General features: G+C 50.3%; 1 protein-coding gene across 1 annotated transcript; it reads left to right on the top strand.

The window, feature by feature from the left end:
- The first annotated feature begins 1112 nt into the window (after window positions 1-1112).
- Window positions 1113-16795, top strand: LOC127586052 (RING finger protein 225-like). The gene is made up of 2 exons (XM_052043835.1): window positions 1113-1496; window positions 15512-16795. Exons 1-2 carry the CDS (start codon window positions 1469-1471, stop codon window positions 16141-16143), a joined length of 660 nt encoding a protein of 219 aa, XP_051899795.1. The 5' UTR covers window positions 1113-1468; the 3' UTR covers window positions 16144-16795.
- Window positions 16796-19678: the final 2883 nt, after the last annotated feature.

Raw genomic sequence — 19678 nt, 5'->3', positions numbered from 1 at the left:
CAGATCCGTTCAAGAGTCTGGTAACAGCAGGATAGAAGCTGTTCTTGAGCCTGGTGGTTCCTGTTCTCAGGCTTTTGAGTCTTCTGTCCGATGGGAGGGGGAATGTCCGGGGTGGGAAGCTCAAGGACAGCTTCTATGCCGCTGTTATAAGACTATTGAACGTACCTCTTGTACGATAAGATGAACTCTTGACCTCACAGTCTACCTCGTTATGACCTTGCACCTTATTATCTCCCTGCACTGCACTTCCTCTGTAACTGTAACACTATATTCTGCATTCTGATGTGATGAAATGATCTGTATGGATGATATGCAAAACTAAGCTGTTCACTGTACCTCGGTACCTGTGACAATAATAAACCAATTTACCAAGAAAATTAACACTTTTACCCTGATTGTATAATATCTTCTCAGCATCGATATGCGCATCCCTCAATTATGCTCCCACGATCTTTTTTGTAGCCCTCTGTAGGCTCCCCTCCCTCAGAATTACAACCTCAGCCCCTGTTGTATACTGTACCCATCCTTGTAATACCCCTCACTGTTATATAACCACCCCCAATAACGGTAATCTCAGCCTGTTATACACCCACCCACCCTCCCCCCACAACAGTCTCCCTGATACACCCATCTTTTAGTAATACCCCCTCCATCTGTATTGTACCCACCCCCTGCCGTCTATACCCATTCCTCAGTAATACCCCTTCAGGGACCCTCGATAATATACCCCTGCCTGTTAAATATCCAGCCATTAATACCCCTCCGTTCCTCAGTTTGTTTTATACTCACCCCCAGTAATACCCCTCAGCTCGGCCGTAACCCACCCACAAAAATAACCCCTCATCCAATTCTATACCCCGTCAGCCTATTCTGTACCATGTAGCCCTAGCCTTAAGTCTACCTTACACAACGCCCTATAACTGGACCCATCCCCGGGACCTGCCTCCTACCTCTCTGCTATCTGACCATCGCCCAGTTAAGGCTGAACAAAGCCTGCGAGCTCTCCAGGCACCTGCCCAGCCCACCGCCTTGTGCGGACTCCGCAGCAGGTAAAACAGGCCGGGCAAGCACGGGGCATCCTGGGAACGAGGAAGAAAAGCGCCTGCCCGGGCTTTGATTTCACAGTGCAGCCGGCGGCAAGCAACTGAGAGATCAAGTTCAACGTCTCCACGCCAAGGCAGAATGCAGGGTAAAGACAGCGCCGATACAAGCTCTTGGCCGAGAGCAGAGCGGAGCACGTAATGAACCCAAGCCCGTAAACTCGGACAGAGAGCAGCATTCAAGTCAGCGGTGTTACAAAAGGCTGCGGGGAACCCCAAAGGCGGCAGCGGTCTGGGTAGCGGCTGCTTGAGCGACGGAGACGGAGAAAGAACGGAAGGAAATGCTTGTCACCGACAGGTGGTCCGACGCCTGTTACTGAGAAACGCCGCGGTCAGAAACAACGCCGGCGGAGACAACGGCTGGTACGATGGAAAGTTGCACAGCGGACTGTTCAGGTGAGAGGGGCGTCAGGGGTCAATCGGCGGCTGCAACTTACCCCCGGTGTAGGGGGCTGGTGGGGCAAGCGGGGGGACGAGGGGGTTAACGGGCGTGCGAGAGAGAAGGGGGTTACAGTGGGATAAGTCTGAGATCCAACACAGACTCGATGGGCCGACTGGCCTTCTTCTCTGCCAGTAGGGAGAAAGGGGGAAATACCTCCATTTGAGGCAATTGGATTTGGTTGAGACCCAGAGGCGGGCAGAAGGAAGGGCAGAGCCGGTCCTTAATAGAAACTCTCATAGAAACATTGCGAATATTGAAAGGACTGGACAGGGCAGATGTGGCTGAGCAGTTTCCCTTGGTGGGCGAGTTCAGGACTAGAGGGCACAGTCTTAGAATTAGGGGGTACCCGTTTAGAACAGAAATGAGGAGAAATTTCTTTAGCCAGAGGGTAGTGAATTTATGGAATTCCTTGCCACGTACAGCTGTGGAGGCCCCATCATTGGGGGCGTTTAAGGAGGATAGGTATCTAATTAGTCAAGGTATCAAGGGATATGGGGAGAAAAGCCGGGAATTGGGGCTAAATGGGAGAATAGTTTAGCTTTGCAAATGGAGCAGACTCGGTCGGCCGAATGTCCTGCTTCTGTCTTGTTGATCTTGTGCTCTTAAAGGGTTAACAGCTACCTTGTGAAGGACGGTCTCCCGATAACGTTAAAATGTCAGCGAGTTCTCCCAAAGTTACTGGCGGCTGCGGGACAAAGGCAATAGGTTGGGAACGGATCCAGGAAGCGAGGAATCGATGCGGAATCCAGGATACACGTCCCACAAGCGTCCTGGCTGCCCCGGTCTGAGTCCGGGAGGGGGTGGGGGGTGCCGGTGGGTGAGAGGTGTGTGGGCGAATTCCTCACCCTCCCCGCCGCAACCGCTGGATCTGCGTCCAGTAACTCAGGGGGGTGACCTAGTGCTTGGCCTTCCACGCAGTTTGGAACGCAATACCTGGGAGATCGAGTCCCAGAAATTCCCTCAGTGCGTGTGGTAAACCTGACGGGACGGGAAATTAGAGAGTCAGACCGCCCTTCGGCCCACCGAGTGCGTACCGACCGTCAACCATCGACCCCAGTGGAGACACGAGAGAGGTCGCGGATGCTCGAAACCTGGAGCAACACACAAACTCAGCGGGTCGGGCAGCATCTGTGGGGGGAAATGGTCAGTCGACGTTTCGGGTGGGGACTGCATTAATCCTACCTCCCCACAATCCCATCGGTTGCCCCCACCCCCACTCCCCCCCCCCCCAGATCCCACCTCTCAGGGGTATAATTTAAAAGTTATTGGAGGTGACGAGGAAGAAGGGCAGAGCGAGCGGTGATGGGGAATATCCCGCAGAGGAAGCGGCGGAGGGGGTTGGGGGCGTGTAGAGTGACCGGGGGCAAGGGACGGAGAGTGCCCATCGGCGCCCGGGTCAGGGACACTGCATGTGTCCCGCCACCCCCAACCCCCGCAATCTCCCTCAATTCCCAACACCAACTCCAGCCTCCATCCTGGAGATCAGGAGCGCTTGCATCTTTGGAGAGTTAATTTTGGAGAGTACTACACGGTAAGTGGCAGGGCCCCCGGAGAGTGCTGCAGAACAGAGAGGCCTCGGGGTACAGGTAGGTCGTTCCCTGGAAGTGGCGACACATTAGACAGGGATGTGAAGAAGACGTTTGGGACGCTTGCCTTTATAGGTAGGGGCACTGAGTACAGGAGTTGGGACGTCACCTTGCAACAGTCGTTGGTGAGACCGCACTTGGAGTATTGTGCGCAGTTCTGGTCGCCCAGCTATAGGAAGGATGTCGTTAAGCTGAAAAGGGTGCAGAAAAGATTCACCAGGATTTTGCCTGGTCTGGACGGGCTTGAGTTATAAAGAGAGACTGGATAGACTGGGACATTTTTCCCTGGAGGGTAGGAGGCTGAGGGGTGACCTTATACAGGTTTATAAAATCATGAGGAGGATAGATGAGGTGGTCACAGGGTAGGGGAGTCTAATGCTCGGGGGAATAGGTTTTATGGTGAGAGGGGAAAGATTTAAAAGGGAACTGAGGGGCAACGTTTTCGCACAGAGGGTGGTGAGTATATGGAACATAGAACACTACAGCACAGTACAGGCCCTTCGGCCCACAATGTTGTGCTGGCGTTTTATCCTGCTCTAAGATCTATCTAACCCTTCCCTCCCACATAGCCCCCTATTGTTCTATCATTCCTGTGTCTAAAAAAGTCTTTTAAATGTCCCTAATGTATCTGCCCCCTCAACCTCAGCTGGCAGTGTGTTCCGCACACCCACCACTCTCTGTGTAAAAAACTTACCCCTGACCTTCCTCCAATCACCTTAAAATTATGCCCCCTCATGTTAGCCATTGTCGCCCTGGGAAAAAGTCTCTGACTGTCCACTCGATCTATGCCTCTTATCATCTTGTGCACCTCTATCAAGTCACATCTCATCCTCCTCCTCTCCAAAGAGAAAAGGAGATATGGAACGAGCTGCCAGAGGAAGCTGTAGAGGCAGATACAATTATGATTTTTAAAAGACAATTGGACAGGTACATGGATAGGAAGGGTTGAGAGGGATAGAACACAGAACAATTACAGCACAATTCAGGCCTTTTGGCCCACAAAGCTGTGCCGAACATGTCCCGACCCTAGAAATTACTAGGCTTACCCATAGCCCTCTATTTTACTCAGCTCCATATACCTATCTAACAGCCTCTTGATAGACCCTATCATATCAGCCTCCACCAAACGCAGGCAAATGGGAATTAGTTCGGATTGACACCTTGCTCAGCATGGACAGGTTGGGCCGAAGGGCCTGTATCTGTGCGGTGTGACTCTGTGACTCTGCGCTGTGATAGGGGCTGGGGATTAGTGAGGGTTCTGGGTGTGGTGATGACTGGGATCTCAAGGGACACAGAGGGGGCTCAAAGAGAGAAATGGGAGGGCTGATTGGAGGGGTGGAGGAGTTGATCGAGGGTAGAGAGGAGGGAGAGACTGGAAGGGGGAGGTAAGGAGGGAGGGATGAGGAGACAGTGTGAGGTGACCTTAGGTAGAAGCTGGAGAAAGGAAAGATTGAAAAGCAGGGAGAGAGAGAGAGGAGGTGAGAGGAACAAAGTTGGAGACCACAAGTGGGGAATAGGAAAGGAAGAGAGCACTGCCCCACAGCTCCAGAGACACGGGTTCGATTCCGACCTCCAACGCTGTCTGTGTGTGGAGTTTGTACCTTTTCCCTGTGACCGCGTGGGTTTCACCTCCCACCCCCCCCACCCCGGGTGCTCGAGTTTCCTCCCACATCCCTATGACGTGTGGGTCAACAGGTTAATTAGCCAGTGCAAATTGCCCCTGGTGTGTGGATGAGGGGTAGAGTCTGGGGGGGGGGGGTGTGGGAGTTGGGGAGAATAAAATGAGATGGGTGTAAATGGGTGGTTGATGGTCGGCAGGGACTCAGTGGGCTGAAGGGCCTGTTTCCACCTTGTATCTCTCTGTGTAAGAGTGGGGGGAGGATACAGAGTGAGGAGATCGGAGGAGGTGGGTCAGTCAGTGGGATGGAAGAGGGGAAGGGAGGAACTAGAATGATCAAGGGGTTGGATGGGGAACTGGAGTCCTGACGGAGAGAGAGGATGAGGTCAGTGGATGGGGTTGAGGAGGGTGGGGAGGAGAGGAGAAATCAGACTTCCCAAAATGACAGGTCAGTGGGTTCAAATAGTCCGAGAAATAGAAGAGGAAGGAAAGCTGGGGAGCAGAAAGGGCTGAACCCGATGGGCTGAAGGGCCTCCCTCTGGGCTACGTGACGCTATGACTCAAAAGGAGTGAGTTGAGAAGAAGGGTATCAGTTTGCCTTTAAAGAAGAGGGAATCAGAGGTCAGCAGAGTAAGGGAGAGCAAAGCTGAGCCGACAGCTCAGGACGCAGGGCATGAGGTGGTGCTGCACGAAGCACCGATAGTGCTTTATTTATAAATGGGGTCCAAACAAAATCCATCTCCGCGATGCCAGCCTGCACCAGTCGCATCCATGTCTGTTGCAGGCTGACGAACATCTTCGTCGATCTTCCCACACTGGCGACGTTGCCGTGCTTCAAAGTTGTGTGTCTGCAGGATACAATTTAGAAACCACGGACCCCCTCGGCTGATTGGATAGTTCTTTCAAAGAGCCGGCCCTAGCACAAGGGGCCAAATGGCCTCTTTCTGTGCTGTAAGGTCCCCCTTTCATATCTTGCCTCCGCCACATACAGAACCGCTTTGCCTCCCTCTTGCACTTGAGAGCACGCAAGACCACAAGATAAAAAGGAGAAGCAGTAGACCCTCAAACCTGCCCCACCATTCAAAACATGATCATGGCTGTCCTGCCCCAGGCCTCATCTCCTCTTCTGTGCCAGATCCCCACAGTTCTCAGTCCCTGTCCTTTAAAATTATCCACCTTAAATTATCCACCCTCTGGGGCAGAGAATTCCAGAGATTCACCACACTGAGAGAAGAAATGTTGACGTGCCTCCATTATATGTGACCAGCCCTTATTTTGTAACTATGTCACCTCATTCAAGACTCTCCCACTAGTGCAAACATCTCACTACCTACCCTGTCATATCCCTCAGGATCTTATGTTTCAATAAGGTCACTCCTCATCCTTCTAAATTCGAAGGAACATAGGTCTAAGCTGTCCAGCCTCTCTTGACAGGACAACCCTCTCATCCCAGGAATTAGCCTGGTGAATCTCGTTTGGACTGTCTCCCAATGCTACCAGATCCTTTCTAAGGTAAGGGGACCAAATCTGGGTACATTACTCCAGGTGTGGCCTCACCAACACCATTAAAATAATACCTGCCTGCTTCCTCCACCATTTAACAAGGACAAGTCTGACCCTTTATCCCGTCCAGTTTCCCTCCCAGACCTCGTATCCTTTCACTCTTCTTGTATTCAAAAATCTATTGATCTCAGCCTCAAATTTACTCGAGAATGGTTGAGGCAGGTATATTAACAATATTTAAAAGACACTTGGGCAGGTACATGGACGGGAAAGGTTTGGAGGGATACGGGCCAGATGCAGGCAAACGGGACTACCTTAGATGGGGATCTTGGTCAGCATGGACCAGTTGGGCTGAAGGGCCTGTTTCTGTGCTGGATGACAAAGACTCTAATTCGCAGCCCCCTGAGGTAAAGAAATCCAATGTTTTACAAAACTGCAAAGAAATGTATTCTCAACTCAGTTCTAAATGGACGAACCACCGTTTGGAGATGGTCGCCCTTGGTTCTACATTCTCCGGCCTGAGGAAACAGTCTCCCCACACTTACCTTGTCCATCCCTCTCAGAACCTTCTATGTCTCATCTACAAGGCTCCAGTGAGTAGAGGAGAATGTCCCTCACTCACTCTGTCCACGCAGAGCAACGCCTTCAGATCAGAAAACACCTTACCTCCTCCTTCTTGTTCCCACTCCATCCCTCTATAACCTATCATCATGACAGACTCTCTCCAGCCCTTCCCCCAATCTCTTCCACCTCGTCTGTCCTACTCGGTATTTCCTCACAATGTAGAATGCCATTCAGCCCATCTATTCTGGGCCAGCTCACTCCCATTTCCCCACTACGTTTCCCCGTAATCAATTCTCCCCACATTCCCACCAACTCCCCCCAGACTCCGCCAATCACCTGCACACCAGGGACAATTCACAGCAGCCAATTAACCTTCCAATCCGCACGTCTTCAGGACGTGGAAGGAAACAGGGCAGTGCCGGGAGAAACCCATGCAGTCACAAGGGGGAACGTGCAAACTCCATACGACTAGCACCAGAGGACGGGATCGAACCTGGGTCGCTGGATCTCTGAGGCAGTGGCTCTACCTCTGCGCCACTGGGCCATCCCTGCAAATGGATACCTTTTTGCTGTGAGGGGTTGTTCCTAGTGGCCCATCTGGGGAATGGATCACCTTGACACTCAATGTTGTCAACCCTGGTTGGATGACATGGAGTCGAACAGCTCAGAAACAGGCCCTCTGTCCCACCTCATCCGTGCCGACCATTTTGCCCATCCACTCTAATCCCATTTGCTGGCGTTAGGTCTGTATCCATCTATACCTTGCCTTTCCGGATGCCTGTTCTAAATGCCTTTTGAACAGTATAAATCTGGATCAAGATGAAACACAAGGATTTTCCCATTCACTTAGGAGTTGTGGGTGCTGGTAGAATTTATTAACTTTGCCCGACTGTAGGCTGTCACTGGGTAATGGACGGGTTCGGTTCTTACAGAAGTCCTCAAGTTGATTTTGTCCATAAGTCAGAAAATACACAAAAATCCCTTGATACAGTAACCATACCTCCACAGTATTGTAATGAATGGCATCAAAAGCACATAAGGCTGACAAGACAGAATGGTTACTAAAAGTGGGGAGAGAGGGGAAACTAGTTCTGCTGTTTGTAGGAACAAATGTATGCACTGTCGGATCCGGTTATTTTCGAATCCGCAGGTTCTTTCAGGGAGAAGAATGAGTTGAAAACAACTTGGTGCTTCACAAAGTTTTATTGGAAAAGTTTAAAACAAAGAAACAGTCACAGAGCACACGGCACTAGCTTTACTACTGGGAGATGAGCCGAGACAAAAGGAACTAAAGATGAGCTGGGGCCGGTGGGGAAGAGAGCAAGAGAGAGATTAACAAAAAACAACACCTTTTATACCTGAGATAAGAGGCCCTCCTTGGCTAACAATAGTCCAATCAGAAAACCTATTAGATCCCTGCGGCAAAACCAACCGATGAGAAAACACGTAATCACCTGATGGATGAACCAATAAACTAGGAAGTGGCCATTCCTCGTGCAGCCACTTGAGGCGTATTAAACACTATACATGTTAAAAAACTGCTTAAAACAGTCGAATCCAACAATACGCACGCCAGACTTTTGAACTTAGGTCATATTATGGGAGCTCGTTTCCACGTACGGGTGCCCGTAATTCGGGCAGATGTAATCCGGGGACGGCTTGGACCTCGGAAATGGCGATGAGCTGCCTTCTTGACTTGCTGCAGTCTCTATGTTGAAGACGCTCCCACAGTGCTATTAGCCAGGATTCCAGGACTTAGAACAGCAACCGTGAAGGAGCAGATATGTATTTCCACATGTCGCTGCTCCATTTAGGTTGGGACCACGGTCTTGGGAGTTGCTGTCAGAGTAGCCTGGGCAAGTAACTGCAGTGTACTTTGATGGTGCACACTGCAGCTACAGTGTACCGGTGATGGGAGGGAACGCTTAGAGTACTAGATGGAAATCTGATTTGCTTTGGCTTAAATTCAGCTTTGCAAATTTGGCTGGATCTCTACCCTTACAGGCTGGTGCAGAGTTTCAACACACATTGTACCTGCTGAGGTATTTTTAACAGGCCTATTTCTTTAAGGTCCTTGAATGCAGTTGCAGTAAACAAACTTATCATGAGATCAATCAAATTTTAATTGTTGTACATGACAGAAGTATCTGTAACTTTTTTGGTGGAGAGCCAGGAAAACATTGAAATCCAAGCCTTTCTGATAAAGGTGGTGGAGGGGGGGAGAGAGAGAGAGAGACGTGATGTCCTTGAGGAGTCAAGGAGAGTAGTTATAGGTCCGGAGAAGCAAGGAGCTGCCATGCTGCTGGCAGCATACTACAGGCTGTCACACAATGAGGAGGAGATCAGACAGAATCAAACCTGAAGGGAAACCTCCAACAACTTGTTTTCTGCCGACGTGGTGTAGCTTCCATTTCCCCAGCAGTAGTCAGAACAAGTCAACGAAAGGGCAAAGAAAGGGTGACGGGGAGGGGGGATCTTTCTGAACTGTTCTGGTGAGAGCTTTCTGTTGATATGCTACTAGACCTCCAAGGAAGGAGGCATTACTGGGCCTGGTTTTGTGAGGGTAATGCGGGAACAGTGATCACTGAGGCACAAAGTTTGGATTGGCCTCGGAGATGGGCTAAGGAGCAATAGAACTTCTTAACTGGAGAAAGGCCGAATTCGTGAGATTGGGAGGTGTTGTCGGAGTCCAGGGTAAAGATCGGTGGACAAAACTGTCACAGAACAGAAGGTGACCTCCAGAGGGGAGATGTTTCAAGTACAGGCTGGGTACATTACCACAAAGGCGGCACAGTGGCGCAACGGATAGAGCCACAGCCCTGCGGCGCCGGAGACCCGGGTTCGATCCCAGCCTCAGGTGCTGTCTGTGTGTGTGTGGAGTTTTCACGTCCCTCCGACCCCGTGGGCTTCCCCCCTGGGTGCTCCGGTTTCCTCCCGCATCCCAAAGTCGTGCGGGTCGGTAGGTTAATAGGCCACTGTAAATTGCCCCTAGTGCGTGGGAGGGTGGTCGAATCTGGTGGGGGGGGTGGGAGGGGGGGAAGAGGTGGAGTTGATGAGAATGCAGGGAGACTAAAAAATGGGATTAATGTAGGATTAGAATAAATGAGTGGCTGATGGTCAGGACGGACTCAGTGAGCTGAAGGGCCTGTTTCCCTGCTGTATCTCTCTGACTATGACTAAGGGGGAAAGATCAGAGGTTATTATAGACTGGGGATCTCTACAGATCTTACTAATGTGGGTTTCCGGAGGCTTTGACAATGCTCCCTTAGAAGAGACTGTTAACCACTAGAATGTAAATTATTGGCCAGACCAGGAAGTTTGGAGAGCGGCAGGATGAGTCAGGATGAGGAAGGCAGACTCAACATGACTATTAGAGTTCTGCAAGGGTTTGCCTTGGAGATTCAGATATTCATCATACATTTAAGTGACCCGATAAAAGAGAGAACAGTCCTACCCACATTTGTTGATATGGAGTTATGTAGAAATGCAGTGAAATCAATAAAAGTGCAGCTGCTGGAAATCTAAAATAAAAACAGAAAGTGCTGGGGATACTCAGCAGGTCGGGGCACATCTGTGGGAAGGGAAACAAGCGTCATCGTTTCTGGTGGAAGACCCCTCCTCAGAATTGGGAAGGTAGCAATGTAAGTGGTGTGAATGGGAGCGGTCAAGATGTAATACTGAATTCAGTGCAGAGTTGTATAACATGGAAACAGGCCCTTCGGCGCAACTCGTCAATGCCGACCAAGGTACCCACACCTAAGCTTGTCCCATTTGCCCGCGTTTGGCCCAGATCCCTCTAAAACATTCCTACCCATGTACCTGTCCAAGGGTCTTTTAAATGTTAATGTACCCGCCTCAACCACTTCCTCTGGCAGCTCGTTCCATGTACGCACCACCCTCTGTGTGAAGAAGTTGCCCCTCGGGTCCCTTTTAAATCTCTCCCCTCTCACCGTAAACCTGTGCCCTCTAGTTTTTGATTCCCTTTCCCTGGGAAAAAGACTGAGTGCGTTCACCCTGTCTATGCCCCTCACAATCTTATACTAATCTTGAGGGACACAAGAGAGGGTGAATGTAGCAAACAGACCAAACCAGAACAAGATGAAATAGTGGCAGAAAGCTGGTGGTTTGTGTAGCCCTTTGACTCTCACCAACTCTCACCAACTTTTACCGATGCACCATAGAAAGCATCCTATCAGGATATATCACGGCTTGGGACGGCAACTGCTCTGCCCAGGACTGCAAGAAACTGCAGAGAGTTGTGGACACAGCCCAGTGCATTACGGACACCAGTCTCCCCTCCTTGGACTCTGTCTTTACCTCTCGCTGCCTTGGTGAAGCAGCCAGCATAATCAAAGACCCCACCCACCCAGGACACTCTCTCTTCTCTCCTCTTCCATTGGGTAGAAGATACAGGATCCTGAGGGCACGTACCACCAGACTTAAGGACAGCTTCTACCCCACTGTGATAAGACTATTGAACCGTTCCCTTATACAATGAGATGGACTATGACCTATGACCTCATCACCTCACGATCTACCTTGTTGTTACCTTGCACCTTATTACACTGCACTTTCTCTGTAGCTGTGACACTTTACTCTTCACTGTTATCGTTTTTACCTGTACTACATCAATGCACTCTGTACTAACTCAATGTAACTGCACTGTGTAATGAATTGACCTGTAAGATCGGTTTGTAAGACAAGTTTTTCACTGTACCTCGGTACAAGTGACAATAATAAACTAACACCAATACCAAAGGTCATAGGAAAACAAAATGGGAAGTGGGAAATAATGAAGAAAGTCAGCAATGAGGCAGCATCTGTAGAAAGGGTAACAGTGTCTCAGGTGAGGGACATTTCACCAGCACTGAGAAAGAGAGAGATGTTAGTCTGGGTAGCAGTGAAATGTGTGGTGAAGCCAAGGGAATTTTTCTGACAGACTGAAGGTATGTGCGATGAGGTCTGATGGTTGTGTAATTTGTGGCTGATGTGGCTCTGGCATACGGGGACATGCCCAGTAGGCCTGACTACACAGAGAGGAAAAGATAATAGGACAGCAGGTATATAAAAAATGTATATTTTATAAACCTATTTTATAATTTTATATAAATTAAATAAAATTGTAATAAAAGTATATTTTATAAATTTATAAAAAAAAGGAAATATAAAAAATAAAAATATAAAGAAATATATAGAAAAAAATATAGGCAGGAAAAAAAGAGCATGTCATTTAAAGTTAGAGAATTCAACGTTCGGTCTAGGAGCCTGAAAACATCCTTGGAATCCACCCACCTCCTCTCCAGCACTGAAGCTGCTCGGTCGACTCCTAACTTCCTTGCTGAGCCCAACAATGTGTGGTTGACTGTTAAGTTCCAACCATTCTGCTCCTTTGCACAATCGGAAGCTGCTCAGAAAGTCCCAGGTCAGGGCAACTCATCCGAGCGCTAGAATTTCCATGATGAGAGGATCGACAGACATTGCAAAACAAAAGGCTCATTTAAAACTTCTTTTTTTAAGATGAGTGTCTTCCTTGTTGCTTCATAACATTCAGCAGCTACCTTGGCACAAAGGAAACTACTCTATGGAGTAGAAGGTGATCAGCCCACCATGCTAGCTCTAACAGAGCTCTCCACTTAAATCGCCTTTCCACAAAGTATTTGTCCGATTGCTCTTAAAAGGTGCGACTGAAGCTCCTTCCAACGCCCTTTCGATCCGTGCATTCCAGGTTATGCCTTTACTACGTAAAATGACTCTCCTCATTGAATAAACACTGAAAAACCTGGGTTATGGACACTGTTCATGCAAACGAGCATTTGGGAGACTGTCAGGATGGATTTGCCGGTTACTGTGGCTTCTCTCCCCATCAACAGCCGCCCCCCCCAACTGCCCCGAGTAACAACAAGCCAAGCAGAGCTGGGAGTGCTAAGCAAACTCACTCCCTCACCAGCTGGCCTTGCTGACTCATTGAATCCGATGCCTTACATCTGTGCCCCCAGTTTACACCAGTAAATCCTAAATCCTAAATCCTCCAAGATGTGGAAGTTTTAAAGGGCGGTGCCCAGGTCTCGGAACAATTCACCAGTTGGAGATCTAACTGGGTTTGACCAAACTTGCTTATTTATGCACTTTTACTTGTAAACTCTACAAAGCTGCAGAGATATTTTAACAGCCTAATTACCTTGGCCTGATATCTGGTATTCTTAAGTTTCTCTGATCCTGCACTCCTTGTAAAATCTGCCGTTAGACTTCCACTGCTCAGCCTCAGAGCCGTCAGAAAGTTAGAGAGATCACAGAGAAGATTCACGAGGATGTTGCCAGGACTGGGTGAGAAGGAGGGACTGCATTGGCTGGGACTATTGTTGCTGGAGTGTAGGAGGCTGAGGGGGACCTTATAGAGATTTGTAAAATCATGAGGGGCATCGATAAGGTGGGTGATCACCGTCTTTTTCCCAGGGTCGGGGAGTCTAAAACTAGACGGCACAGGTTTAAGGCGAGAGGGGAAAGATTTAAAGGGGACCTGAGGGGCAAGTTTTTCACCCAGAGGGTGGTGGGTGTGTGGAACGAGTGGCAGCTACAATTGCAACATTCAGAAGACATTTGGACAGGTACCAGGCATAGGAAAGGTGTAAAAATGCAGGCTAATGGGAACCAGCTCAGATTGCATCTTGGTCAGCATGGACGAGTTGGTCCGAAGGGCCTGTTTCCCTGCTGTATAACCATCAGACGCCCATTTACACCAATCCTACATGAATCCCATTTTATTCTCCCCGCATTCCCATCAACTCAACTGAAACATAACAAAGGGTTTGATATGACTGAGAAACTGTTTCATTAGACTGGAGAGTTAAGCACCGGGGGCTGGCGTTTAGGACCAAGGTGTGAAGCTCTGCCTATTGCGTGCTGTTTATGCTGATTAGTGTGCGAGTATTCCTGTCTTGTTGCCTCACCGGGTAGATTCCTCACTGCTGATACTGCACTCTTCATTGATCCGGGGTTGATCCCCTGGTTTGACTGGTGATTGGGTTGTGATCATTGCAATCCCCTGCCCCCGAGGATTGTGGATATTTAGTCTCAAGTATATGCAAGGCCACACTGGGAAAGACCTTGGTTACTATGTCCAGTGGGGATCGGGTGGGAAGGTGGGTTTGAGACCCACTGAGGAGAGTGATGTGATTTTGTTAAATATCTGCGTTCTTTGGAGCAGCACACAAAATTCTGGAGGAACTCAGGCAGCATCCATGGAGGGAAATGGACAGTGGATGCTTCAGGTCAAGACCCTTCATCTGGACTGTGAGATGAAAAGGTTCTCCACCTGAAAAATCAACTGTCCATTTCCCTCCATAGATGCTGCCTGACCTGTTAAGTTCCTCCAGTATTTTGTGTGTTGCTCCAGATTCCAGCATCTGCAGTCTCCTGTGTCTCCTCTGTGTCCTTTGGAGTCCAGGAGAAAGAGGGGCGATCTTATTGTAATATAACTTATCCTGAGGGGGCATGATGGGGTAGATCTGAAGATGATTCCACAAGTGAGAAGTGCGGTTACAAGATTAGGGGGCGGCCATTTAAAACTGATGTAGGTAGGAACTTCACGCAACAAACAGTCTGCTGGAGCAACTCGGCAGGTCGAGCAGCATCTGTGGGAGGGTCAAGACCCTGCATCAGGATTGTCTGAAACGTCGACTATCCTCCCCCGCCACCCCACACCGATGCCTTTCAGTCCACTGAGTTCCTCCAGCAGATCGTGTGTTGCTCCAGATTGCAGCGTCTGCGTCTCTCGTGTCTCTTGCGTGGGAACTTCTCCTAGCAGAGGGTGGTGAACCTCTGGATTTCCCACCCCAGAGGGTTGTGGAGCCTGGATCACTGGGGGTTTTTTAAAAGTCAAAGTCGAGTTTATTGTCATCTGCACAAGTCCATGTGTGCACAGGTGCAATGAAAAACTTGCTCACAGCAGCATCACAGGCACAAGCAACATTTACAAGAAAAGAACATCAATTATGCATGATCTTTAGAAGAAAGAACACAATTTGAACAAATAAGGTGAAGTCCTTTGTAGTGCAAAGTGATCAGGATGGTCCCAGTGTTGCTGTACTGAGGTAGTGATCAGGGTTGTACCGGTCGGTTCAAGAACTGAATAGCTGAAGGGAAGTCACTGTTCCTGAACCTGGTGGTGTGGGACTTCAGACTCCTGTACCTCCTGCCCGATGGGAGCTGCGAGAAGATGGTGTGGCCCGGATCATGGGGATCTGTTGATGACAGATGTTGCCTCCTTGAGGCAGCGCCTCCTGTAGATACCACCGATGGTGGGGAGGGATGTGCCCGCGATGTACTGGGCTGAGTCTGCAACTCTCTGCAGCTCCTTGCGTTCCTGCGCATTCGAACTGCTGTCCCAGACCGCGACACAACCACTCGGGATCCGTTCAACAGTACATCTGCTGTCAGAGTGAGGAAGAGGAGATAGATGGAGGTTGGGGACTGGCAGAGAAAGAGACGAGGCCCCAGGGCAGAACCCCCGTACTGAACGGCAGGACGGGCTTGAGGGGCCGAGAGGCCTCCTCACGCCCCTAATCCTGAGGAAACTCAGGAAGTCGACAGGACTGTGCGCGGAATGGGTTGGGGGGGGGGGGAGGTGAAGTGGGGGGAGGTGCGGGAACGGCCTCTCCAGGTTGCTAAAGGCTCCTCGTTTCTCCGGTCCTCCCCGCAGGCCCCCCAGCCGCATCCGACGGGCCCAGCCTCACCGCCCCCTCCACCTCGGCCTCGGGACCCGCTGACCTGGAGTGCGCCATCTGCTTCTCTCCCTTCGACAACGTCTTCAAGCTGCCCAAGCTGCTGGCCTGTGGCCACACCTTCTGCCTGGAGTGCCTGGCCCGGATCAACGTGTCGTCAGAGAACAGCAGCTCTGTCGCCTGCCCCTTCTGCCGCCAGCCCACCCCGCTGCCCTCGGGCAAGGGGCTGCCGGCTCTCGACAACAACCAGGACGTCCTGTCCCGCCTGCCCTCCAGCATGCAGACCGTCCCCTCCATACGGTTCAGCCGGGACAAGGGCAAACTCTACACCAAGGGGCCCGAGCCCGGCTCCTTCCTCAAGCCCATCAACAGCATCAGCATGAGCCTGGACGTGGGTCAGCCCATGCTCCGGGGCAGAGCCTCCAGCCACGGGATGCCCTTCCGCACCAGCTGGTGTTACTACGTGGCCATCGTCTGTGTCGTGCTGCTCACCATCGCCCTGGTCTTCTCCGGCATCTTCATCTTCGTCATCGTGCCCTCCCTCACCAGCAGTGGCACCCCTGGGCCAAGGAACACCACCGGGGTCCTGCCCAGCTCCTCGGTGCCCTAATCCGCCAGCGCCAAAGGCTTCACCCCCGAACTCAGGTCACATTCTCTCTTCCTCCGCCCAAGTCCCAAAGCTTTGCTCACTCCTCTTCCAGCCCTCCTGGGCCGGGTAATTTTGTCCTTATAATAAGGGGAATAGATAGAGTGGACAGCCAGCGCCTCTTTTCCAGGGCATCAATGCTCAATACAAGAGGGCATGGCTTTAAAGTAATGGGTGGGAAGTTCAAGGGAGATATCAGAGGGAGGTTTTTTTACCCAGACAGTGGTTGGGGCGTGGAATGCGCTGCCTGGGGTGGTGGTGGAGGCAGGTACATTGGTCAAATTCAAGAGATTACTAGATAGGCACATGGAGGAATTTAAAATAGAGGGATATGTGGGAGGAAGGGGTTAGATAGTCTTAGGCGAGGTTTAAAGGTCGGCACAACATTGTGGGCCGAAGGGCCTGTATTGTGCTGTACCGTTCTATGTCCTTATAAATCCAACCACCACCTCAGCTCTACCTTTATGCCCCACACCCCCCTTCACATAGGACAATCGAGAGTCTACCTCCTGAACATCTCTCCACCGTGGCAGGGGAGGGTTTCGTGGACTATCCCACGTATGTGGACACCGCAGCCAGCACTGGGAACTGTGCCGATCACTGGGGGGGTGGGGGGGGGGAGGTGGGGTGGGGTGCAATTGGGGGAAGGCCGGACGCTGACCATGGCAGGAGACGCCAGCTCACCGGGGCAAAGGAATCCTCAGAGAGCCGCAGCCCGTCGGGAGGGTTGTAACATAGGGGAGGACGGCAGAGAGGTTTCGGGGAGGAAGTTCCAGAGCTTAGGAGCCGGGGTTGGGGGTGGGGGGTGTGGGGGTAGGGGGGTGGGGGTGGGTGTGGTGTTGGTGGGGAGTGGGGGCTGATGACACGGGTGCCAGTTGTGGAATGAATCCAAACTTGATGGGCTGGAAGAGGCAAAATAGGTGGTGCTGAGATCCCGGAGGGGGGACGGTGGCAGACGTAGGGCAAGCGAAGGGGCTGGGCAAGATGGAGGTGATGGGGTGGATGAGAGGTGGTGTAGACTGGATGAGACGGGGGTCTCTGGGTCTGATGAGACGGGGTGTAGACTGGATGAGACGAGGGTCTCTGGGTCTGGAGATGGGTGTAGACTGGATGAGACCTAGTTATGATGAGGAAGGGGGTTATCGAGCTGTGGAGCTAGAGTGGGAGAAGACCAAGCATTGAAAGCAAGGACAACATTTTGGAATCAGTGCGTTTCTGGACCAAGAGGAGTCCTGGACCAACAGGTATAACGGCAGTGACGATCGAGGGAGTTTCCATCAGATGGGAGCACTGTGGAACATCCCGGTCTGGAGGCAGTGTAGACACAGACAGCGCACCCAGCAAACTCTGGATGGGGTGCAGTGGAAATGATCCAACTTACAGACGTGGAAAGAGCCCGTCTTGGTGAAGAAACTGACATGGAACAGTTTACTCTTGGGAAAGAACACTCACATCAACGTCCTCTTGAGGAACTCTGATGGCTCTATTGACTGCCTTGACTCTTAATAAAATGCAAACAAGGAAACCAAAGGCAAAATTGAGACCCATGCAAAACAGGAACTGGTTGACAGCCACAGACCATGAATTCCTCCTCTTCTGGACATATACTCCCCTCCCTGTCACTCATGGGAGTCAGTTCCCAGACCTCCTGCCTTTACCAGCAGACATGCCCAACTCTCAGGAGCCTACCTTCATCGACATCACATTTGTCGATGGATTTTGGACATAGATGGCTTCCTGTTGGGCAGGGTTCAGGCGATAGGATCTGAATCAAGGTACGTTCACGCCCTGCCTGAACACCACAGGGACCCACCTTGTGTTCACTTCTGGATTGCATCCAGACGCATAATTCTGCTGGGATCTTGTGCAACAGTCAGTTCAGAATGGGCAGGTGCACAAGTTCAGACTCAAGCAACAAGCTACATGTTACCTTGTCCAGATATTCCTCTCGCTCAGTGCCCATTCACAGCATTTGCTCTGTGCATGTTCGTCATGGTATTTACCTATGAAGCAAAATGTTCTCCCGACACTGTAACAAGGTAGATCCAACCCCTTATCTAATGCAACAAATCCGATTACGGTGTTCAACCAACCTCAGAACAAGGTTCACCAACCACTTAGATGTAATACATCCAATCACATACCAAGCACCTTGTCTATTATTTGGCCGTTACATACGCATTGTACATATGACAAATAACTTTCTGATATACATTTCTTGGTTATTGTTATTTTCATTGATTGGAACTGTTTTAAGGTGGAGGTATTTGAAAACTTTCTGCTGTCAGCCTTCTGGAAAGACTGAAGTTCTCTTTAAGGAGAGCCACTGATGTTTTAAATATTAAATGAAATCTGATTTACTAATGCTTGGTGCTATTCCTCCATTGCAATATGCTTTTCTTTCATTAAATGCCCGTAATGGTTTTACTCCTGGGATATGCCCACAGTAATGTTGCAGGGGTTTCAGAGTACGGAGCCTTCCTGAAGACTGACAAAGCCGCTCACACCATTAGCAGAGCAGCAGACCAATTCTTCTTCCACAGTTCCGGTCCAAGTCACACAATGTCAAGACTTTGGAAATGTGTCGCAGTCTCTCTGTCTCCACTGGGTCTAAATCCTGGAACACGTACCCAGCAACACAGCAGTTCAGAGGGGGCGGCTCACCAATGCCATCCGTCAATGTGCAATGAACATTGGTTGTGCCGGGAACCACCACCTGATATGTGAATCACTAGACTGCTCTGGATTGAGTTAGATGTTGCTGGTACGGCTGGTTTATGGACTTATGCTTGGCTGCTTTGTCCTCAGCACCCTCCCACACTGGTGGAGGGTCACCGACATCCCAGGATTAGCTCTGAATTTGTCAGGAATTGAGGGTTTTTCTCTGGGACAAATGCTGGTTGGCAACCTCAAGGTTGCAGAGCAGGTCAATAGGGTTGTTAAGAAGGCGTATGGTGTGTTGGCCTTCATTAGTTGGGGTATTGAGTTCAAGAGCCACCAGGTAATCTCTGGTTTAATCTCTGGGTCTAAAGACCCAGAACTCTGGTCAGACCACACTTGGAGTATTGTGTTCAGTCCTGGTCACCTCATTATAGGAAGGATATGGAAGCTTTAGAGAGGACGCAGAGGAGATTTACCAGGATGTTGCCTGGATTGGAGAGCATGTCTGATGAGGATAGGTTGAGTGAGCTAGGGCTTTTCTCTTTGGAGAGGAGGAGGATGAGAGGTGACTTGATAGAGGTGTACAAGATGATAAGAGGCATAGATCAAAGGGACAGTCAGAGACTTCTTCCCAAGGCGAAGATGGCTTACACGAGGGGACATAATTTTAAAGTGATTGGAGGAAGGTATAAGGGGGATGTCAGGGGCAAATTTTGTTACACAGAAAGTGGTGGGTGTGTGGAACGCACTGCTGGCAGAGGTGGTGGAGGCAGATACATTGGGGACATTTCAGATACTCTTAGATAGACACATGAATGATAGAAAAATGGAGCGCTAT

This window comes from Pristis pectinata, chromosome 34 (genome assembly GCF_009764475.1).
Source record: "Pristis pectinata isolate sPriPec2 chromosome 34, sPriPec2.1.pri, whole genome shotgun sequence".
Classification (NCBI taxonomy): Eukaryota; Metazoa; Chordata; class Chondrichthyes; order Rhinopristiformes; family Pristidae; genus Pristis; species Pristis pectinata.
The sequence above is the reverse complement of the archived record's forward strand: the minus strand, read 5'-3'. Positions and strand labels throughout refer to the sequence as shown.